Raw genomic sequence first — 20,195 nt, 5'->3', positions numbered from 1 at the left:
ATACTTAAGTAATTTGCTATTCGCTGATGACCCTGCCTTGCTGAGTCACCCAGGAGATGAACTGCAAAGCACGATCAAGGAGTTAGACGGGCAGAGCAGTATGGCGGGTCTAAAAATTAACATGTAGAGGACCAATATAATGTTCAACAGTCAACCAAGGGAACAACAGTTCACAATTGGCAGTGAGGTGCTGGAAGTGATAAAGCAAAGTCTGCTTAGGGCAGGTAGTGACCACTGAACCGGATCATGAGAAAGAAATAACTAGAAGAATAAGAATTGCGTGGAGCAGATAAGGCAGGTTCTCTCAGATCATGAATGGCAGTTTACCAATATTTCACAAGAGAAAAGTATACAACAGGTGTATCTCACCAGTACTCAACTACGGGGCAGAAACGTAGAGGCTAGAAGAGGGTTCTGCTCAAGTTAAGGACACTGCAGCGAGCTATGAAAAGAAAATTGATAGGTGCAATGGTAAGAGAGTGGAGGCAGGCACAGTGTGTGAGGAACAAATGCGTGTTAATGGCATCCTAGTCAAAATCAATAAAAAAAATGGGCTCGGGCAGAGCGTGTAATGCGAAGGCAAGATAAACGCTGGTCCTTAAGGGTAACGGAGTGGATTACAAGAGAAGACAAGCGTAGCAGGTGGCAGCAGAAATTTACGTGGTCACCCAAGTTTACGGGGACATTGTAGCTGCAGTTGGCAAAGGACAGGGTTAATTTGATAGACATGGGAGAGGCCTTTGCCATGTAGTGGGCATAGTCAGGCTGATGATGAAGCTATAGTTTGGCAGTGGCGGTGGCGAGCGACGGACACGCACTTACACGGCTTGCATGCCTCTGTACATTTTCCAGGTCCTTTCCTGCTTTGACTGTCTGGCTGTTCGCCCAGGAATCTACTTCCGCCTGTGTAGACTGTGCAAATTGGTTAAAAGAGAGAATCTACTTCCGCCTGCGTAGACTGTGCAAATTGGTTAAAAGAGTGGATTCTTTTTGACACCTGTACGCATCGGCCGTCATCAAGTTGTTCCAGCAACAGTGTGCTGCTCCTGACATAGACGACAGCTGGACACGGCCCCCGCTATCGGCAGTTTGGCAGTGGCAGTGGCGAGCGACGGACACGCACTTACATGGCTTGCACGCCTCTGTACATTTTCCAGGTTGGTGCATTCTTTCTTGTTAATTTAGCCACCGTGGGCCTATTCTAACGCCACTTCTGCTGCCAAAACGTGTTGTAATGCGGTTGTTTCATGTGACTGTTTTTGATGGGGGACATGGACGAAGTCTGCATTGCTTGCAGCAAAAAAAAGTGATGCGTCTGATGACCTCTCATGATATGCAAAGAATGTCAGTACCCTTATCATGTACAAGGCTGTTCCTGGATTCCTGAGTCAGGTAAAGCATTGAGTGCTCGTTCGCGTAGAGCATTCTTCTGTCTAACATATAAAACGGGAGCTGCTCATGGCGGAAAAATGCTCCCCACTGTCGACGCTCCTCCTTTCGACATGGCTGCTGCTTTTCTTCAGCTCAACCAAAAACTGGATAGTCTAATGCCATTGAAAGATAAGGGAGATAACATTGAACAATCCGTCCTGACAATGTCCGACCATTCTGATGAGATCATGAAGCGTCTTGATAACCAAGAAAAAGAAATCGCGCACCTACGGAAAAGAATGGCACAGGTTGAAAATATGCGATGTGAAGAACAACTTTGTCAGCTTAATACCGACTTGGATGAGCTGGAATTCTGAAGCAGGAAAAAGAATATAGAAATTCATGGCATTCCTAAAACCGAGCATGAGGACCTCCTAGCCAAAGTGAACGAAGTGGCTAAAGAAATTAATATTGCAGAACTTAGTGAGAGTGACATTGAGGCATGTCACCGGCTTCCTGCAAAAATGGATGATACCAGCCATTATTGTGCGGTTTCAACGACAAGCCCAAAGAGACCAATGGCTTCAAAAAGAAAATGTCTGGTGGAGAAAGGCAAAAACATGTACTTGTGTGAAAACCTGACTCGAAGAACGAAACGGCTGCTTCTGCAAACGAAAGATTGGGCTAAGAAAAACAATTTCCGGTTTGTTTGGTGCTCAAACGGGAAGGTGCTTGTTCGCCAAAGGGAAGGTGATTCTGTACACATCATTCGAGATTAGAGTGACCTTGTTGATCCTGTGCCGTGAATAGGTACCATTTGTGAATGTTGCATGCAATGACATAGTACCATGATGGCACCGGACGCGTACCCTCTCTCTCCCGTGCGAAATCAGTAGCAGCGTTTCTTTGGACTTGAAAAGCCCGTCAATAGGTAAATGTTTTCATCTGAACGCTCGGTCAGTCAGGAACTAGCGAGATGACTTCTGTATTTTATTAAGTAGCTTTGGCTTCCCTTTCGATGTAATGATATCGGAGACCTGGCTGACCGACAGCGATACCTTTAAATTGCCTTCATTTACAACATTTTCTTTGAATCGAAAAACTTCTCGTGGAGGTGGTGTATGCATACTTGTTAATGCCCACTTTCAGTGTGAAATTTTAAACGATTTGTGTTTCCTGTTTGATGGCGTTGAAATCTTTTCAGTTAAATCAGGAAACATTGTAATGTCTGTGGTGTACAGGCCACCGTCTGGTGATATGGGTATGTTTCTTGAAATAATGGAATGTTATTTAGGCATTGTAATTACGAATAAATATGATGTAATCATTGGAGGCAATTTTAACATAGATATGTCATGTTCAACGAGCAGCAGTGCGGATTTTGATGTCTTACTTAGATGTTATAGCTTTACAAATATGATAACCAAAGCAACCCGTACAACTCCCTATTCCCAAACATGCATAGATCTATTTTTAACAAATATTGATTCTCCACTTACTCACTCAGGAGTTACATGCTGTGACATAAGTGATCATATGGGCATATATTTGTTTTGCCAGAAGGAGGTTCCGAAGCGTGACCCTCGTGAGAAAGTTATGTGTCAGTATATAACAGAAGAAGCTTTAGATAGATTTTGAGCACATATTCTAAGCGTGGACTGGTCCGTTATATACAAAGAGGCTAGTGCGGAGAGCGCTTATGACTTATTTCTAGACCACTTTATTCATGCTTACAACATATACTTTGTTTCAAAATTAAAGAGGCGACCAAAAACAATAAGAAAGCCATGGATATCACGCGAACTCTATACGCGTATTAAAGAAAAGCACAAACTGTATCAGCTATTTATTCACACCAAAGATCTCCTTATTCTTGACCGCTTAAAGAAGTATAGAAATAAATAAACTGACATACGAGTGGCAAAATTGAAGTATTACGAGAACTACTTCGCAGATACAGCTAATCGCCCTGATAAACTCTGGCGTAAAATCCGTTCACTTGACTCTGACGTTTCACAGGCTAGTAATCCCGATAAAATTACTAACAACGGCATAGAATACACAGGTAACCGTCTCGCAGAAGAGTTTAATAAGCATTTTACTCCTGCGTTGAACCCCTCTGCTGATATATCTCGCATATTCATTGACAGGCACCCACCTTCTTTGTTCCTTGAACCTGTCTCTACCAGAGAAATTTTGTCAACTTTTAGTGACCTAAAAAACAGTACCTCGTGTGATGCGGATAATATCCAGATTCGTCCAGCTAAATATGTCATCGACATCATCGCTGCGCCATTAGAGTACATATACAACCGATGCATAGAAACTTCCACCTTCCCTGCAAGAATGCAGATTGCTAGAGTAGCAGTCATATACAAAAAAGGAAACAAAAACAGTTTTGGAAACTATCGACCAATTAGTATTTTGCCCGTCTTCTCTAAAGCGTTCGAGAAACTGATTCTTAAACGAGTTGAAAGCTTTTTTAAATAAACACGCCATAATTACAGACTGCCAGTACGGCTTCAGAAAAAACCGGTCAACCGAACTTGCTCTTCTGCACCAGACGGAATATATACTGAGGAATTTTGAAAATAGGAACCTGGTCTTGAGAATTTTCTTAGATTACAGCAAAGCATTTGACTGCATAAACCATAGCACCTTGTTGAAAAAACTTGAATGTTATAGAATTAGAGGTACAGCGTTATTCTTACTTAAATCTTACTTGTCCAATAGAAAACAGTAAATCCAAATAAATGAATACAAGTCAACTTTTTGAACAGTCACCTGCGGAGTGCCCCAAGGAAGTATTTATGGACCATTGCTTTTCAACCTGTATATTAACGACATCATTAGTGTGGATGACAACGCTCGCTTTAAAATTTATGCTGATGATACCAGTTTATTTTTATCCGATGGTTCTGGTAGTAAGTTACTTGAAAATGCAAACATACTCCTGGAAAAAATAAAGACATGGTCTGATAACAATCTTCTTTCAGTTAATGCAACAAAATCTAAGGCAATACTTTCTCAACCAAAAAACAAAAAGTGCAGCGAATTCGGTGAACTACGTTATTACCGAGACCAGATTGAGTTAGTAAAGTCATTTAAATCGCTTGGCGTAATATTCACTGAAGATATGCTATGGGACGATCACATAAATCATATAGCATTAAAGACATCTCGAGCCATAGGATTTATGACACATTTTAAATGTTGTCTCCCACAAAAGGTAAAACTTCTATTGTATCATGCATTATTTCACTCACATCTAAACTACTGTTCATTAGTATGGGGTATTGCTACACGAACGAGTCTGAAAAAACTTGCCGTTCTTGAAAACAGGGCCCTCAGAATTGTTCATAACCTGCCACATAGATGCTCAACTAAACACTTATTTTCCAGGCACAAGATTATTAATGTTTTCAACTTGTATGCTTATAAACCATTGCGCACCTGTAAAATAGAACAAAGAAGATGCATAACAAATATATCTGACTTAGCCCCGATTCAGTTATTTCAGTGCACATACCCACGCCGTCGCAAACCACACTGTGTAGTACCTGTAGTGAGAACAAACTATGGACGCCAAAATGGTAACATTTCAACTTCCTTCACTTCTGAATAGATTAATCGCTGCAAATATTGATATAGAAAACATTAGCAGCTCTGACCTCCTCGACTACTTTATTTTTGAAACCACATTTTTCTAGTATTCATACTTTGAACATTGCTCTTCTTACAATCTTTATAACAGTGCTCTATGTTTCTTTTTTGTTGCTTTTATTGTTATTGCTTTAACCCTTATTGATTTTCTACACACATTGGTGATTGTGTATTTTTTTTTTGTGAACTGCCGTCGCATTGGTGATTGTGTGAAGTGCCGTCGCATGCCACTGCCCACTTGCTGTACGGGGGTGGGGACCTTGTCAAGCGTTAACCGCTTTTATCCCCATCCCCTCTAACACTGCATGGTGATAAAAATAAACTATTATTATTATTATTATTATTATAATATTGCGCGTGCAATGAAAACACGTAGGAACAGGAATATTCAACAGAGCACAGAGGCTGCCTAAATGGCCATCTGGCCTTAGTGAATACGCATCTGCCTTCCTTCACAGAACCGCTTTCTCGTCGAAGAGCTTCAGTCATCGCCGCACCACAGGGTTTCCCACTCTCCCCACATGTGGCCCAAGTGGTCGGAGACTTTCCTCCCATGGGCAAACAGCACCCAAGCGTGGCCGGACGCACCTCCTTGTCCAGCTGGCTCTTGCGCTCGCTCAGCTCAGCGTGCTGCTCGGGGTCTTCGATTGTCAGCAGTCGTTCAGCCAGTGCCTCCGAGTGACTCTGCAGCGCCTCCACGTTTTCCTGCAGCAGATTGCTCTGGACTGCGTCCACCTGGGCCCAGACACATGAAAAACAGCGGCAACTGCGCTGTAACCATGAGCGAGGCAGGCATGTGCAGGAGTCGAACTCTGCACTTTTGATCAGCATGGCAGTGCAAATGCCCTCCCTTTTTTTTTTGCAGCAGCAGAGCAAGTAGTCTATGTTACACTTTCCAAGCAAAGAGGTTCACCAGGCCAGAGGAGTGGAACTCATCACAGTTCCTGTTTTGCTCCTATGACAACGACAGGCACTTATTCGCAGTTTTTATAGCTCGTAAGATTGCTTCAAGTGACTGATGTATGACATTGCGCAAATAGTTATTTTGGAGTGAGCACTCCACTTCTTGCATGCAAAGCTAAACTTCATATGGCGCTGAGAAAATGGCCTTCAAAGAAGAGCAGATGCTTGACATGCACCGACTCGCCGGGCTTCGCTACCGCGTTGCGAAGCCGGTGGCACTGGCTCGCTCGGCAGGCGCACCTAATCACGTGACTCGTCAGTGGCTCGCCACACTGCACTGGCTTCGCCTCACAGCTGAGCCTACCCACGTGACTCACATTCACCTAAATATAAGCACAGGCACTGCTTGGTGTTCCACACAGCCACGAAAGAGCCACGGGGGGGGGGGGGGGGGGTCCAGCAGTGCGACTGTATTGAAGACAACAGGTAGAGTCAGACCGCCTGGCAAATTCTCAGTGCCGAGAAGTGTGTCTAACCATGCTCAACCGAGCTCTCGCTCCTTACAACCAGGTTCAGTCAGCCAACTTGAACCTCAGCCATTCTTTAAATATCTTTTAAGTAGAGAGAAGATGGGTGCTTAGACAATGGTTCTACAAGAGGACTTGTCTTCATCTGGGTGAAGACGAGTAAACATTGACAAATCCCCCTGAGGCTCCCCTCTCCTTTGTTCACTTCGTGTTGTCTAGAATGTATCTACCTGCCCTCTCTCTACCATCGACTTCAGGTTGCATCGGCACTCATTCTGAGAGCGAATTCCACAGCAATTCAGGCCGCATGCATGGCATCTTCTCAAGCACTATCTTTAATGCAGAAATGTACGCATTTAATGCCCCTAATAACTAACCCCGACGTCTGTCACATTCACAGTTCGAGCTCAAAAGTTTCCCTGATCAAAGCGCGCCTTACAGAAGGACACTAATGAGAGGCGTCGCCATTTAATCTCCACGTGCTGAATCCTTCATTGAATCTTTATTGATATTGAGTACAAAGGAAAATGCTCCTGCTCCCTTCACCTAATCATTGAGTAAAGTACAGGATTGTCCTCTTCAGAACTACCATTCTCAAGTCGAGCTGCTTGGTATTGCCACTCCTCCAAGGCAAAAAAATAGGGGAAAAGCAGCTGGTGAGGATAAGGTAACAGATCTGTTGAAAGATGGAAGAGAGATTTTTGCTAGAAAAACTAGCCATCCTGTATACAATGCCTTATGACTGAGCGTACCAGAACCGTGGAAGAATGCTAACATTATCTTAATTCATAAGAAAGGAGAGGCCAAGGGCTTGAGCTGCTTCTAGTCTATTTGTGTCTTATCATGGTGGTGAGAATGAGTCCAGAATGAAGACACATAAAGAGGGACTAAACGTTTCTCTCTCCACAGAAATGGAGCACAAACATGGCTATACTCCCTTTCACCTAAAGAACTCCATTCTTAAGGAGAGTAAATAGAATACTCCATACAGAATTATATAAAAAAATACCTAGGATTCATAATCACATCCGATTTAAAATAGAATGACCACATAACGTATACGCTAAATAAAGCTACGAGGCAACTTCGATATTTAGGGAGAACCCTAGGTAAATCCCCAACAGAAATCAAACTACTAGTACACAAATCTTTCATCAGACCAGTTTTAGAATATGCGGCAGTTGCTCGGGACCCGCACACCAAAATCAATATCACCAAACTTGAGAATGTCCAGCGTAAATGTCGCAGGTTCATATACAATTGTTATAGCTGGAAAACATCCCTGACAGCCCTTTTGCAAAACAGCTAATTTAGAAACCCTGCAGGCAAGACGATGCCAAGAAAGATTAAAACTGTTCTATTAGACCTACCGTAACCAACTTGGAATAAACAGAAATGCACATTTTCATTCAGTTACCCAGCGACAAATCTATTCTTTTCATTCAAAGAAGGTGAGCGAATTTTTTGTGCAAACCAAATGTGTTCAAAGCCTCATTTTTTTCCTGCAACTATATATCCATACTTAGAACGACCTAACTGCAAATGTGGTTGAGTGGTCTGAACTTTCAGTGCCCGAGGAGAACTACAGTCTAGTGCACACCGCCGGTGATGTTGCAAGAGCGCGCGACTATTTTTGTGTCAGTGGCATGATACGCCTCACCAGCCTTCAACGGTAAAGGATGAAATTTCTACGGTAGACGCTGACACAGTTTAAGAAGCGTATACGACTGGGCAAGTTGGTCAGACATGCTTAAGAGAATATTGGCGCAGCATCAAGGGACTAGGACAGCAGGAGAGCACACTTGTGTATGTGGGTGCTTGTATGTGTGTGCACTCTCCTCCTGTCCTAGTCCCTTGATGCTGTGCCATTATTCTTTTAAGCTGACGCAGCTAATGTTAAGCTGATAAGATAAGCATGCAGCATCTTCTACAAATAGAAAGTGCGGCTTGAGTGCAAGATCGCTACCGAGTTTTCTTCTTTCTCTGGGAAGTACCATCAACTTAGATAAAACTTGCACTGTGAGCTGGTACAAGCTCTCACCAGGAGTGTCACAGGCATATTTGCTGCTATTTTCTTTGGCAACCTCCATAGTCATGACATGTGAACAAGAAATTCAAAGCAAGCGCAGCGATAACATTGCAGCCCATTCACCGCGGCCTCAGTGATACTAAAAGATTAACCAGATTTTTCACACTACCTCCCTGGACAAAGCAGCAGATGCAAAAGTTGTGCCACATGGCAGACCATAACACCACTGTTGATGCTAACTGGATAACATGTGACCACAAGAAATAAATTTTCCACAGTGCCCCCTTCACAGCTTACCCCAGTGCAAAGGCCCAAGCTCGCCTTATCCGTGTCCTCGTTACCCAGCCCCAGAATGCAACAGAATTCGGTAACGACATACAAAAATGATGCAACTGACTTGAGAAGAGGTCCCACATATAGCTGTAACAGTAGACACTACACTCGGATATACAACTCAAGAAAGAAGTGGCTTTTCCCCATCAAAGGGCCCCTTTCCACCCAATGGCATCAGCCGATTCTCATGAACATTTATCGCACACTCTGTGCGGCTAAGGTTGCTGAAGTGAAGGCCGAATAGGATCCCTAACAAGGCAGGAGCAAACAAACTAATGCTTGATAAAAACTGCCCGCTATGCCCGACCGGTGGTAGCTTTCATTTCGTCTGTTGCTAGACTCCCCACTCATCGCCACCCAGCACGGAGTCATCATTTATGTCATTTGTCAGTGATTACATCATCAGAGAGGCCCAAGTTTGATCTGAGCGGCAGGAGAAACTTTTCAAACTTCAAACCCAAACCTCACAGTAATAAATCCATCTTTCACTGCCAAAGAAGCGACAACCAAGCTACAAAATGCCAAACTATCCGCTTTCACTGACAGCAAAAATTTGATAGGGTTTTCCTAAGGATCTCGTTAAATCTGACAAATTCCAAATGCCAATCTACATCGCCTTACAATGTGCAGAGCAATTTTCGTGCCATGCATAATCAAGGTATGGCAGTTCAGGTATCGAGCCAACCTGAATATACCATATACTTGCAGAGGATCAAACACATAAGCCACACTTCATCTTGAAGTGGAGAGTCTCATGAATGCATAGAACTGGCCTTCCTTCACCCTTACTCTGCATTAAAACCAAAAAGCTGCACAGGATTATGGAAAAATCCGGTAATTCTTGAGCCAACTGGCAGCTCCCGTGCAAAGCTGAGAGCACTCAAAGCTGGCACGGGTGTCATACCAAGGAACGGTCCTCGTCGGCGGACCACGGCATGACTCGTGATATGTACGGGTCCAGCTCCTTGTTGGCCCGCTTGGTGAGCTCGTCTGCATTGGGGGGTGCTGGCACGCCGTTCACGTCCCGAAAATACGGAGAGTGGAAGACCAAGGAATGGTACCACTTATTGCGCACCTTGGGCTTTCTGCGGCGCACTGCCCGCTGCGTCAGCAGCACGGGCAGGTTATTCTGCAGCTTCCTGCGCAGAGTAGCACCACAAGTTGCCATGTGCTTAGGCCAGTCTCAACAAAACTGGGAACTGGTACAGTACACACACTAATAAACACAGCAGACTACAATCGTTCCCAGCACTAGTTGTTGATCAATACAATCTCGCACCGACACTCGCTTGCCGTCCTAGTTAACCAAGTGGGTGGAGCGAGTACTCCATACTGGTGGTAGTCCCAAGCTCTAGTCCTAGATCAGGGTGAATTTTTGATCAATAGCGAAGTTTTTAAAAAGTTTCATTTTCATTTCTAGCGCAAAGGTTGCACTCCGGTAGATGCTAATAAGTAATTACTCCAAGAAATGAGAACTGTAATGGGAACTGCAACTGCAACTTCCTAGGAAGAGAAAGCACAGACCTTATTATTTTATCATGCTGGACAGAATCTGGACACTGAAAGCATAATGAAGTTGGCTTGCATTAACAGATTACCACGGTTTAATGCCAATTAGGCGAAATTTCTTTTAGCACGTAGCTTTCAAGAGCAATGAAAGGTCGCAAAGTGAAATACAGTTGTCACCACAGGCCGTTCTCGGTAGGAAACTGCAAAGACATAAAGATACTTTTTTCTTTTACGCCTAGATACCCGAGGTTAGGCTGCACCAGCATTAACTTCCAAAATGCGATCACAGGTTCCTAAAAGCATTCCATTTCTAAATGCCGTTTTCTTATCCATAAATGCATGTTTTGTTCCCAGACAAACATCAACATGCATAGCCAAAGAGTAAAAGACTCACAATAAAAATTCGATGGGTTGTTCTCAGTGTCCCTTTAAAGCTAAGACCACTACTTTGGGACAGGAAAATTCCACATGCCAAGGTCTAAACACGTGCTCTGCAGCATGCACTTGTGTCGACTGCAATAAACGCTGTCGACAGACATGTCTAAGTGCAACAAATCCAACCCGTATCAAATGAGCCGCTTTGCAAAACACAAGCAGTGGTTGCTGAACACCTTTCAGTCTTGGGAAGGACACTTGCTAGCAAAAGACCCACAAAATCAAGACTGTTCAGCTCCAAATAACACCAGCGCTCAAAGGGTTTCAACAGTCGCTGTTGGTGATGTCACAAAAAAACACTTACAATGCTGAAAGTATGCATACAATGCTATTTTTTAACCACCAATGATAGCAGTGAGGTGAATTGCTCATTAGTATCACAAAGACTAGGAGAATGTTCTTGACAACAGAACCATATTTATTATCTAGGCTGACATCTTTTTAAAACACGATTTTTAAAATCTTTTGTATTCATAAAATCTGACAACGCATAATAACAAAAATGAAACATGCAGGTGGCGGCCCAACGAAATGCCAACAGAACACGGCACTATGACCATTACTATCTATAGCCAATGTCTATAAAAGCATACAAGATACACACAAGCACTGGTTACTTTTGACCACGTTTTTTTGTGGTGGTATGGGCATGTTCCGCAACAGTGCAAGTTTTTCACATGTGGTTTTTCACCGACTTCATTGCACCAAGCAGACAGTGTCATAATAGTGCCTCCTTCAAGCGAAAAGTTGTGCTTGCTATAGAGCAGTTCTGAAGCCTGCAAGCTGGTCGGGAATTTGGTGTGGACAACAAGAATGATCCCAGTTGGAGAGGGCAGCATGATGTACATTTTGCGTACACCACAATGAGGAAGGCTTTCATGGGCCCGAAGAAAGGCCACCATCCCAAAATAAAATCAGCACTGGCAGAGTTTGTGAAATCGTAAGGTTCAGATGCACTTCCAGTGACCAGCGAGGTCATCATCATCAGCCTGACTACACTCACTACAGGGCAAAGGCCTCTCCCAGGTCTCTCCAATTAACCCTGTCTTTTGCCAGCTGCACCTAGCATATGCCTGCATACTTCCCAATCTCATCCGCCCATATAACCTTCTGCTATGCCCTGTTACACTTTTTTTCTCTCGGAATCCACTCCGTTACCCTTAAGGAAAAGCGGTTATCTTGCCTTCGCATTACATGTCCTGCCCAAGCCCATTTCTTGCTCTTGATTTCGACTAGGATATCAATAACGCGCGTTTATTTCCTCAACCACTCTGCCCGCTTCAGGTCTTTTAACATTACATCTATTGTTTTTCTTTCCATGGCTTGCCGCGTTGTCCTTAACTTAAGCTGAACCCTTTTCATCAGCCTCCACGTCTCTGCCCCATAGGTGAGTACCGGTAAGATACCGCTGTTGTACACGTTTCTCTTGAGGGATATTGGTAACCTGCTATTCATGATCTGAGAGAACCTGCCATATGCGCTTCACCCCATTCTTATCCTTCTTGTTATTTCCCTCTGATGATCCGGATCAGCTATCAATGCCTGCCCAAAGTAGACTTATTCCTTTACCACTTCCAGCATCTTGCTGCCAATTTTTAACTGCTGTTCCCTTGCTAGACTGTTGAACATTACTTTGTTTTCCTGCATGTTAATTTTTAGACCCACTGTTCTGCTTAGTTTGTCTAACTCATTGATCATGATTTGCAGTTCATCTCCCGAGTGAGTCAGCAAGGTAATGTCATCAGCGAATCGCAGATTTTTTAGGTAGTCTCCATTAACTCTTATCCCCAACTGTTCCCAATTCAGGCCCCGGAATACCTCCTGTAAACCGGCGGTGAATAGCATTAATTGGCAAAATCGTGTCTCCTTGCCTGAATCCCTTCCTTATTGGAATTTTATTGCTGACTTTAAGGAGGACTATGATAGCTGTGCAGTTCCTATATATATCTTCAAGTATTTTGACATAAGGCTCATCTACACCGATTCCGCAATGCCTGTATGACTGCTGAGGTTTCCACTGTGTCAAATGCTTTCTCGTAATCAATGAAGGCTGTATATAGGGGTTGATTATATTGTTATGAGGGGGCAAGCGAAGGAACGAGATGACTTGATGACCGATGAAAATATGATTTAATGGCTCAGAGCCTAACGCGAGCGCTCCGTCCCCACACCACTGCCCTCTTCTTCGTCTTTGTAACATTACCCGGGCCCTCTCAGCTATCGTCCCGATCAATTGCTTCAATTCTTACAGTTGAGGTGACGATGAGCATGGCCAGAAAGGATAGAAGAAGATGAAAGGCTTGCCGCCAAAATAAAGGAGATGATATGATGAACGGTTGCCCCTGGAGCTTCAAGTCCAGCGGTCGGTCACCCACAGTCAAAGGTCAAGGGTTAAGGAATCGCCAGTTAGCTTAGGCGGGGGCGGCATCTTGGTTCAGGTCGTCATTGGGTCATATTACGTCTGGTCCTGGTCGTCGTGCCTTGTGGTCGGGGCTGAGGATGAGGTGGGGGAAAACGGCTCGTCGGTTCTGGTCAGGTCGAGCTGGGGTTGAACAGGGTGGCGGAGTCCAGGTCCCCTCGGCCGCGGCGATGCTCCAGGGACCAGGATGACGATGGGAAACCCGCAACTCACACCAAATGTTACGAGGTGGCAAGCGAACGGACAGGACTTGATGACAGAAGAAAATACAATTTAATGGCTCAGGGACTAGCGCGAGCACTCCGTCCCGCACCACTGCCCTCTTCTTCGTCTTCGTAACAATATTCTACGCATTTCTCTATCACCTGATTGAAAGTGTGAATATGATCTAATGTTGAATATCTTTTACGAAAGCCTGCCTGATCATTTGGTTGATTAAAGTCAGAGGTTGCCCTGACTCTACTAGCGATTACCTTAGTAACTACCTTGTAGGCAGTGGACAGTAAGCTGATCAGTGTAATTTTTCAACTCCTTGGCATCTCCTTTCTAATGAATTAAGATTATTATTGCGTTTTGCAAGCTTCAGGTACGGTTGAGGTCATAAGGCATTACAGGGTGGCTAGTTTTTCTAGCAATATCTCCCATCCGTCCTTCAACACATCTGCTGTTACCTGATCCTCAGCATCTGCTTTCCCCTTTGTATTGCTCCTAAGGCTTTCTTTACTTCCTCTTTCTTTACTGGTGGGATGATGCATTGCTGTGCGCTACTGTCTCTATCATTAATGTTCTGATTACATTGACCACTGTATAGATTTGTGTAGAACTCTTTGGCTACTTTAACTATCTTATCCATATTGCTAATGACGTCCTCGTCTCTTAATGCATACATCTGGTTTTTACCTGTGCGTAGTTTCATCTTCACCGCGTTTAGGCTACCTCCATTGTTTAGAGCATGCTGCGCTTATTTGTAAACTTCAACAGCTCTGCTAATTCTATTCTGTCTGTAGGCTGACGCTCTCATGCTTTGACGTTCCTCGATCAAATCTTTCGTCTCTTGAGATAGCTTGCCGGTATGCTCTTGAACCATCCTACCGCCTACTTCTATAAAGCACTCCATAATGATAGCTGTCAGATTATTGTTCATTGTATAAACATTAAGATAGTGTTCCTTAGTTAAAGCTGAATATCTGTTCTGCAGCGATATCATGAATTCCTCTATCTTCCCTCTTAACGCTAGCTCGCTAAAGGACTGCCTCTTGACTAGCTTCTTCCGTTCCCTCTTCAAGTCGGAACTAATTCGAGACCTTGCTATTCTGCGGATGCTACAACGTACCTTTCCGAGGACGCCCACATCCTGAACGATGGCCCGTTGAGTGCAGAGTATTAAGTCAATCTCATTTTGTCTCACCATTAGGGCTCTTCCAGGTCCACTTCATGTTCTCTCATTTGCAGAAGAAGGTACTCATGATCCCTAAATTATTTCTGTCTGCAAACTCTACTAATCGCTCTCCCCTGCTATTCCTAGAACCTATCACATAGTCGCCTACCACCTTGTCGCCAGCCTGCTTCTTGCCCACCTTTGCACCACAGAGGTGCTAGAACCCAAAGCAAGAGAGCTGGCAAGAGAGCGATGCAAGAGAGAGAGGCGATCCGTGGGACCAGCGAAACAAGCAAGCGGATTCCAAAAGGCCGCACCAAGTGTGCGTCGCTAGGAGTTGTAGCTAGCTGGGTCACTTCAGCCTGGGATGACATCCCGGAAACCTTGGTTGCGCGCTTGTTCTGAAAGTGCAGCATTTCCAATGCACCTGTGTGAACAGGACAGTATTATGAAGATCAGCAATGACGAGAATGTGTCAGTGGGAGCAGGTTCGTGGTAATAAATGGCGTTTGCATGCTGTCCTTCCTGTCGTCCTCATTTCTTATTGGCCGGCTTACATTCAAGGAAAGCTTTTTTTTTACTTAGCCTTAAATTTTCAGGTGTCGGCTTCGAATGCAGGTCTGCCTAGATTTGAGTAAATACATTACTCATCGTCCTAAAACTGCACATCGAGTGTTACGCTGCCAAAAGGAGACAGACACCCACCAACTGGTGAGCGTATTCAACACAAAACTCTTGTGCACACCTAAAAATTGGAAGTGGTTTAGCTTTGGTTAAACCTGGAGTGACGTGATAGCTACAGCTGGCCGAGTGGAACTCGGTCACGTGACCAACCATGTGATGAAACACGTGATCAGCCACAGCGCCATGCCACTGGCAGCTGCTCCGCAACACGTGACAGCGTGGCGGCACAGCCACAGGGTGGGTGCGCCACCACAGGGATGCGCGCCGCCACGCTGAAGGCTTGAGACGCTACCGTAATGCAGCTGTTGCTATAATAAGGCCTTACCTGTTCTTCTCAAGGGCTTCCGTGAGCTCCCGAATGCACTTCTGTACAAGCTCTTGATAACGTTTCGCCTTCGAGCACTCCTGCAGGCTAGGAGCTTGTGCACAACTTGTGCCTGAGCAAAGAAGAAAAAGCATACATTTTTTTTAAAGTCCGCAAAAACAAATTAAAGCCAATGTAGAAACCCTCACACATAACTGTTTTCAGCTGCAGTCACACATCACACGGGAACCGAACCTCGATCCTCCTGAGCCAGGCTCAAGGCACATATTGAACATAGTTTCACACACAGTCTTCGGTCGCAAAGTGATGCAATGCGGTCTGCCGTCGATTTGCAGCATCTGAATAGTTATTACAGTGCTATCTGTCCTGTAGTAGCTAGGATACAACTTTTAAATCAATAGTTGATAACACTGGCCACGGATCGCGGCATCCTGTATTATTCGACAAGTAAACAAAATCAGCTTTGACAAGCATCCTGAGGCTTTATTCTCCCTTGTTCACTTTGTGTGTGTTAAGAAACCATCAGCCTGCCCCATCTCTGCCATGACGTTTTGTAATTTTAATTTGCAGTTTTTTTTATTTTGCACTTAAATTAACGTCTCTTTTCTTTGCCAGCAGAAGCAATGAATGCTTTCACGAGGGTCACAGCAGTCTAGCCGTACATTCACAAATCTCAAACACGTACATACAATTTCTCATACCTTTTTCTTAGAAGAACCAGTGCATAAAGAACATCGGACAAGAAACAAGGAGGCTGACATGGACAGAAGCGCTGAACTTTCAACTTTATTTCAGAAGAATTATTTCAACGTATTTATACAGTAACCTATCTGAGGCCCCCCAACAAGTTTTGCTCTCATACTTTTTTACTTTTCATGGTTTATTGATGCGAAAGCATTATATGCCATCACCATCATCAGCCTGACTATGCCCACTGCAGGGCAAAGGTCTCTCCCATGTCTCTCCAATTAACCCTGTCCTTTGCCAGCTGCAGCCACTGTACCCCACAAACTTCTTAACCTCATCCACTCACATCGGATGTCAGTGTACAATGTCACTACACATTGTAAGCAAACATGTAGTCATGACAGATGAAATGCAACATAATATGACGTGAAATGTCTCATGACTCACAGTCATTCTACAACATATCATGACTCAGCACTTTACAAGTAACATGAAAGGTGTATAGAGTTTGTACAAAGTATGCATAGTCATGACTCGTAGTAATTCTGCAAAGTAGCATGAGTCAGCACTTAAACTGCTTTCGCATTCGCACATATAAGCAGTCTTTTTTTCGTGCGTATGTGTTTTGCACAAACCAGCTGTGCGGTATGTATGTAGCTATGCGATACATATAGTATCAAAATCGTCCTGTAAACTCTTTTCCTGTGCTTTAACCAGTGTCGATCTTTTACATCTAAATCGGACATCAAGTACTTATCTATGGTTAAGAGCAATCAGTGTTTATTTGTTTATCTGATTCCTCAAGGGTCTCATGTTGAGACATTACGTATGCGAGTGGGTGTTACAAGGCAAAAAAAAAATTCAGTAAAAATCAAGATGAAATGTTTTCGATGAGCCGCTAGAATGTTAGTGGGTCGATGCCGCTGGCAACTTTGGTGGGAAGGCCATTCCAGTCTCATGCTACGTGCAATAAGAATGACTGCTGAACAGTTCTGGTGTGGGCTTGTGGGGGATACAATGCATTACAGAGGCTGGAGCGGGCGACGTGGTGGGCTCTTTTTATGTACTAGTCATCAGAAAGCACAGAATGGAAAAATTTATAAAACGGGCTATGACGCGCTATGCTATGACATGAGGCTAGACAGGGTAAGTAGATTTTAGTATTTAGTTGAGTTGAGTTTATGGCGCATAAGCGACTAAGGCTATCATGCACCAAGCTCAAGGTATAAGAAATTGTTTTCTGTAGATTTTTACAAAGGTATAAAAAATATGGCGGTGTAGAATGCCTAAATGTTTATACCCTTCTGCCCGGTATTGAGAGCAAAACAAGATATTAAAGGTTTCAAAGGAGGCTGGATACCCTCATCAGCCATCCTTGGCTAGGCAAGGACTGGAGGCCCCCAACCAATCAGAATAAAAAACCTCAGCCCTTTTCTCTAGAATGTGAAAGTGGCTGAGGTCCATCAGGCAAGGTACTGGGTCATGTTTTACATATTTTCAAGCACACCAGATTCTGTTAAAAATCTAAAAACACAGGACATGTCCACAATTGCATTTTCACCTAAAAGCAGTGATGGATGAAAAGGGATGCATTGCTTATAAAATGGAGAGAAGCACTTTTTCCATACCTTTTCCAGTTTCGAACATGAAATTAAAATGTGACTGACTGTAAGTTCATCACCACATGTACAAACTGGTTTGTCTTCTTTTGTTAGCAGGAAGTTGTGAGTAATGTTTGTGTGGCCTATATGGAGGCGGCAGATAATGACTTCGTTAAAATGTTTCTGATGCACACGACTTCCATTCACCGAGCACTGGTTTTATTAAGTGTAGCTTGTTTTTTACTTTGCTGTCCCAAGAGGACTGCCAAATTTTCCTTGCCTTACACTGTAGTAATTTCATGCAATCTTTGTAGGGCACATTTGCATTCATTATTTGCTTGCCACAAGCTTGAGCATCACACAAATCTGCTCTTTCATTGCCCTTTATGCTGATGTGACTTGGTACCCAGCAGAGTCTTATGTTTTGTCCTTGAGCTAGTGCTGTTGTAATGTTGTGTATGAGGTCGTCAAATAGCGGGGTTATTGCATTTCTAGAATAAACGGCTGTGAGCACAATTAGTGAGTCTGTGTAAATAATACTGTTGGCGAAGTTCTCATTTACTATTTTTTCTATGGCTACACAGATAGCGTAACATTCCGCAGTGAAGATTGAAGCCCACTGTGGAAGTCTTACTATCTTATTCCAATTCCCGTGTACCGCGGCACTTCCAACGTAAACGTCTGTTTTTGAACCGTCTGTTTAAAAAGCTACGTAAGTACTGTATTTTTGTTCAAGGATGAGGAATTTTTGTATGATATGTTCTTGTGGAATTTGTTTTTTACGGAAGTCTGTCACAGTGAGATCACAGATTTCCGGAAAGTTGTACCAAGGCGGAAGTGGACCTTGTCTTCGAGAAATGCTTCGCAATATGTCTAGTACGCCAAGGTTCTGGCATACGTCTTCGAATCATAAGAGCAGAGGACAGGTAGCTTGCGGTTTATTGTTAAAAAGTACTCTAGATGGGCACACCGTAGCGATGGGGTAACAAATATGTGCAGTGAACGAATTTTTAAAATGTACGAGCATGTGTGCATGACTCTTCTATCTGTGACAGCTCGTTGGTTTCAACATAAAGACTGCTTATAGGTGACGTCCTGGAAGCACCAGTTGAAAGGCGTAAACCTGAATTGTGCACTGTGTTGAATTGTTTCAAATACGATGGCCTTGCTGAACCGTATACTATACTGCCATAGTCTAAGCAGGATCGTACCACAGAGCGGTAGATTTTTAGGAAGCTTGCGTTGTCAGAACCCCAGTGTTCATGTGAAAGGACTTTGAGTATATTCAGTGATCGGGAAGTTTTCTTTTTTAATGAATATATGAGGCAGGAAAGTGAGTTTTTGTTAAATGTTATACCTAAAAATTTGTGCTCATTTTTTACGGGCAACTCAGTATCGTTCAGATGTAGGGTCAGATCTGCCTGCAATCCTCATTTTAATGAGACAATCCTCGTTTTAATGAGAACAGAATTGCCACTGATTTCTGTGGGGAAAACCAGAAACCATTTTTATCCGCCCATGCCGTTAGTTCATTTATTGTCAATTGTATTTGTCTTTCACATGTCGATACATTGGAGGATGTACAAGCTATTTGAAGGTCGTCTACATAGACCGAGTATGTAACGGACCTTGGGATTATTTTCGTAAAAGAGTTCATTTTCACAACGAAGAAATTTGTGCTTAAAATGCACCCCTGAGGTACTCCGTTTTCCTGAATGAAATTTCTCGAAAGAGTTGTATCCAGGAGGACATGAAATGAACGGTTAGATAAGAAGTCTTTTAGGCAGTACAACATTCTTCCTCGGATGCCAAGCTCGGCAAGGTCTTCAGGAATCCCGAACCGTCAGGCTGCATCGTATACCCTTTCTAAATCGAAAAATACAGCGAGACAGTGTTGCTCATGAATGAAAGCTTCTCAAACAGTATTTTCAAGACGGACTAGGTGACCTGTTGTGCAGCATCCCTTTTTAGAACCACACTGATGGGCATCAAGAAGTTCACAGGATTCAAGGAAAAACATTAATCTTGTATTAAGGACACTTTCAAAGGATTTTGAGAGGAAACTAGTCAGGGCTATGGGTCTGTAACTAATAGGGGAGGTCGGGGGTTTTTCAGGGTTAAGGAACGTTACAATAATAGCTTTTTTCCACGCTTCGGGTATTTTCTCTGATACCCATACTTTGTTAAAGAATCTTAAAAGTGCCTCTACAGCAGGCTTGGAAAGATGGGCAAGCATTTCATAGTGTATTTGGTCGGGTCCTGGAGCAGTTTTCTTACCAGCAGACAGTACAGTGTTGATTTCTTGGAGTGTAATAAGATTATTATATTTTT

General features: G+C 43.5%; 1 protein-coding gene across 1 annotated transcript in view; it reads right to left on the bottom strand.

The window, feature by feature from the left end:
- Positions 1-20,195, bottom strand: part of LOC144111510 (uncharacterized) — an 84,595-nt gene that overhangs the window by 52,305 nt on the left and 12,095 nt on the right. Inside the window, exons 2-4 of the mRNA XM_077644834.1 lie at positions 15,577-15,688; positions 9,731-9,965; positions 5,623-5,769 (exon numbers count right to left, since the gene is read on the bottom strand). Of these exons, the coding sequence (XP_077500960.1) occupies positions 5,623-5,769; positions 9,731-9,965; positions 15,577-15,688 (494 nt within the window). The remainder of the gene's footprint in view (positions 1-5,622; positions 5,770-9,730; positions 9,966-15,576; positions 15,689-20,195) is intronic.

Source organism: Amblyomma americanum, chromosome 11 (genome assembly GCF_052857255.1).
Source record: "Amblyomma americanum isolate KBUSLIRL-KWMA chromosome 11, ASM5285725v1, whole genome shotgun sequence".
NCBI classification, from domain to species: Eukaryota; Metazoa; Arthropoda; class Arachnida; order Ixodida; family Ixodidae; genus Amblyomma; species Amblyomma americanum.
Note: the sequence above shows the minus strand (reverse complement) of the source record. Positions and strands in the feature narration are given on the sequence as shown.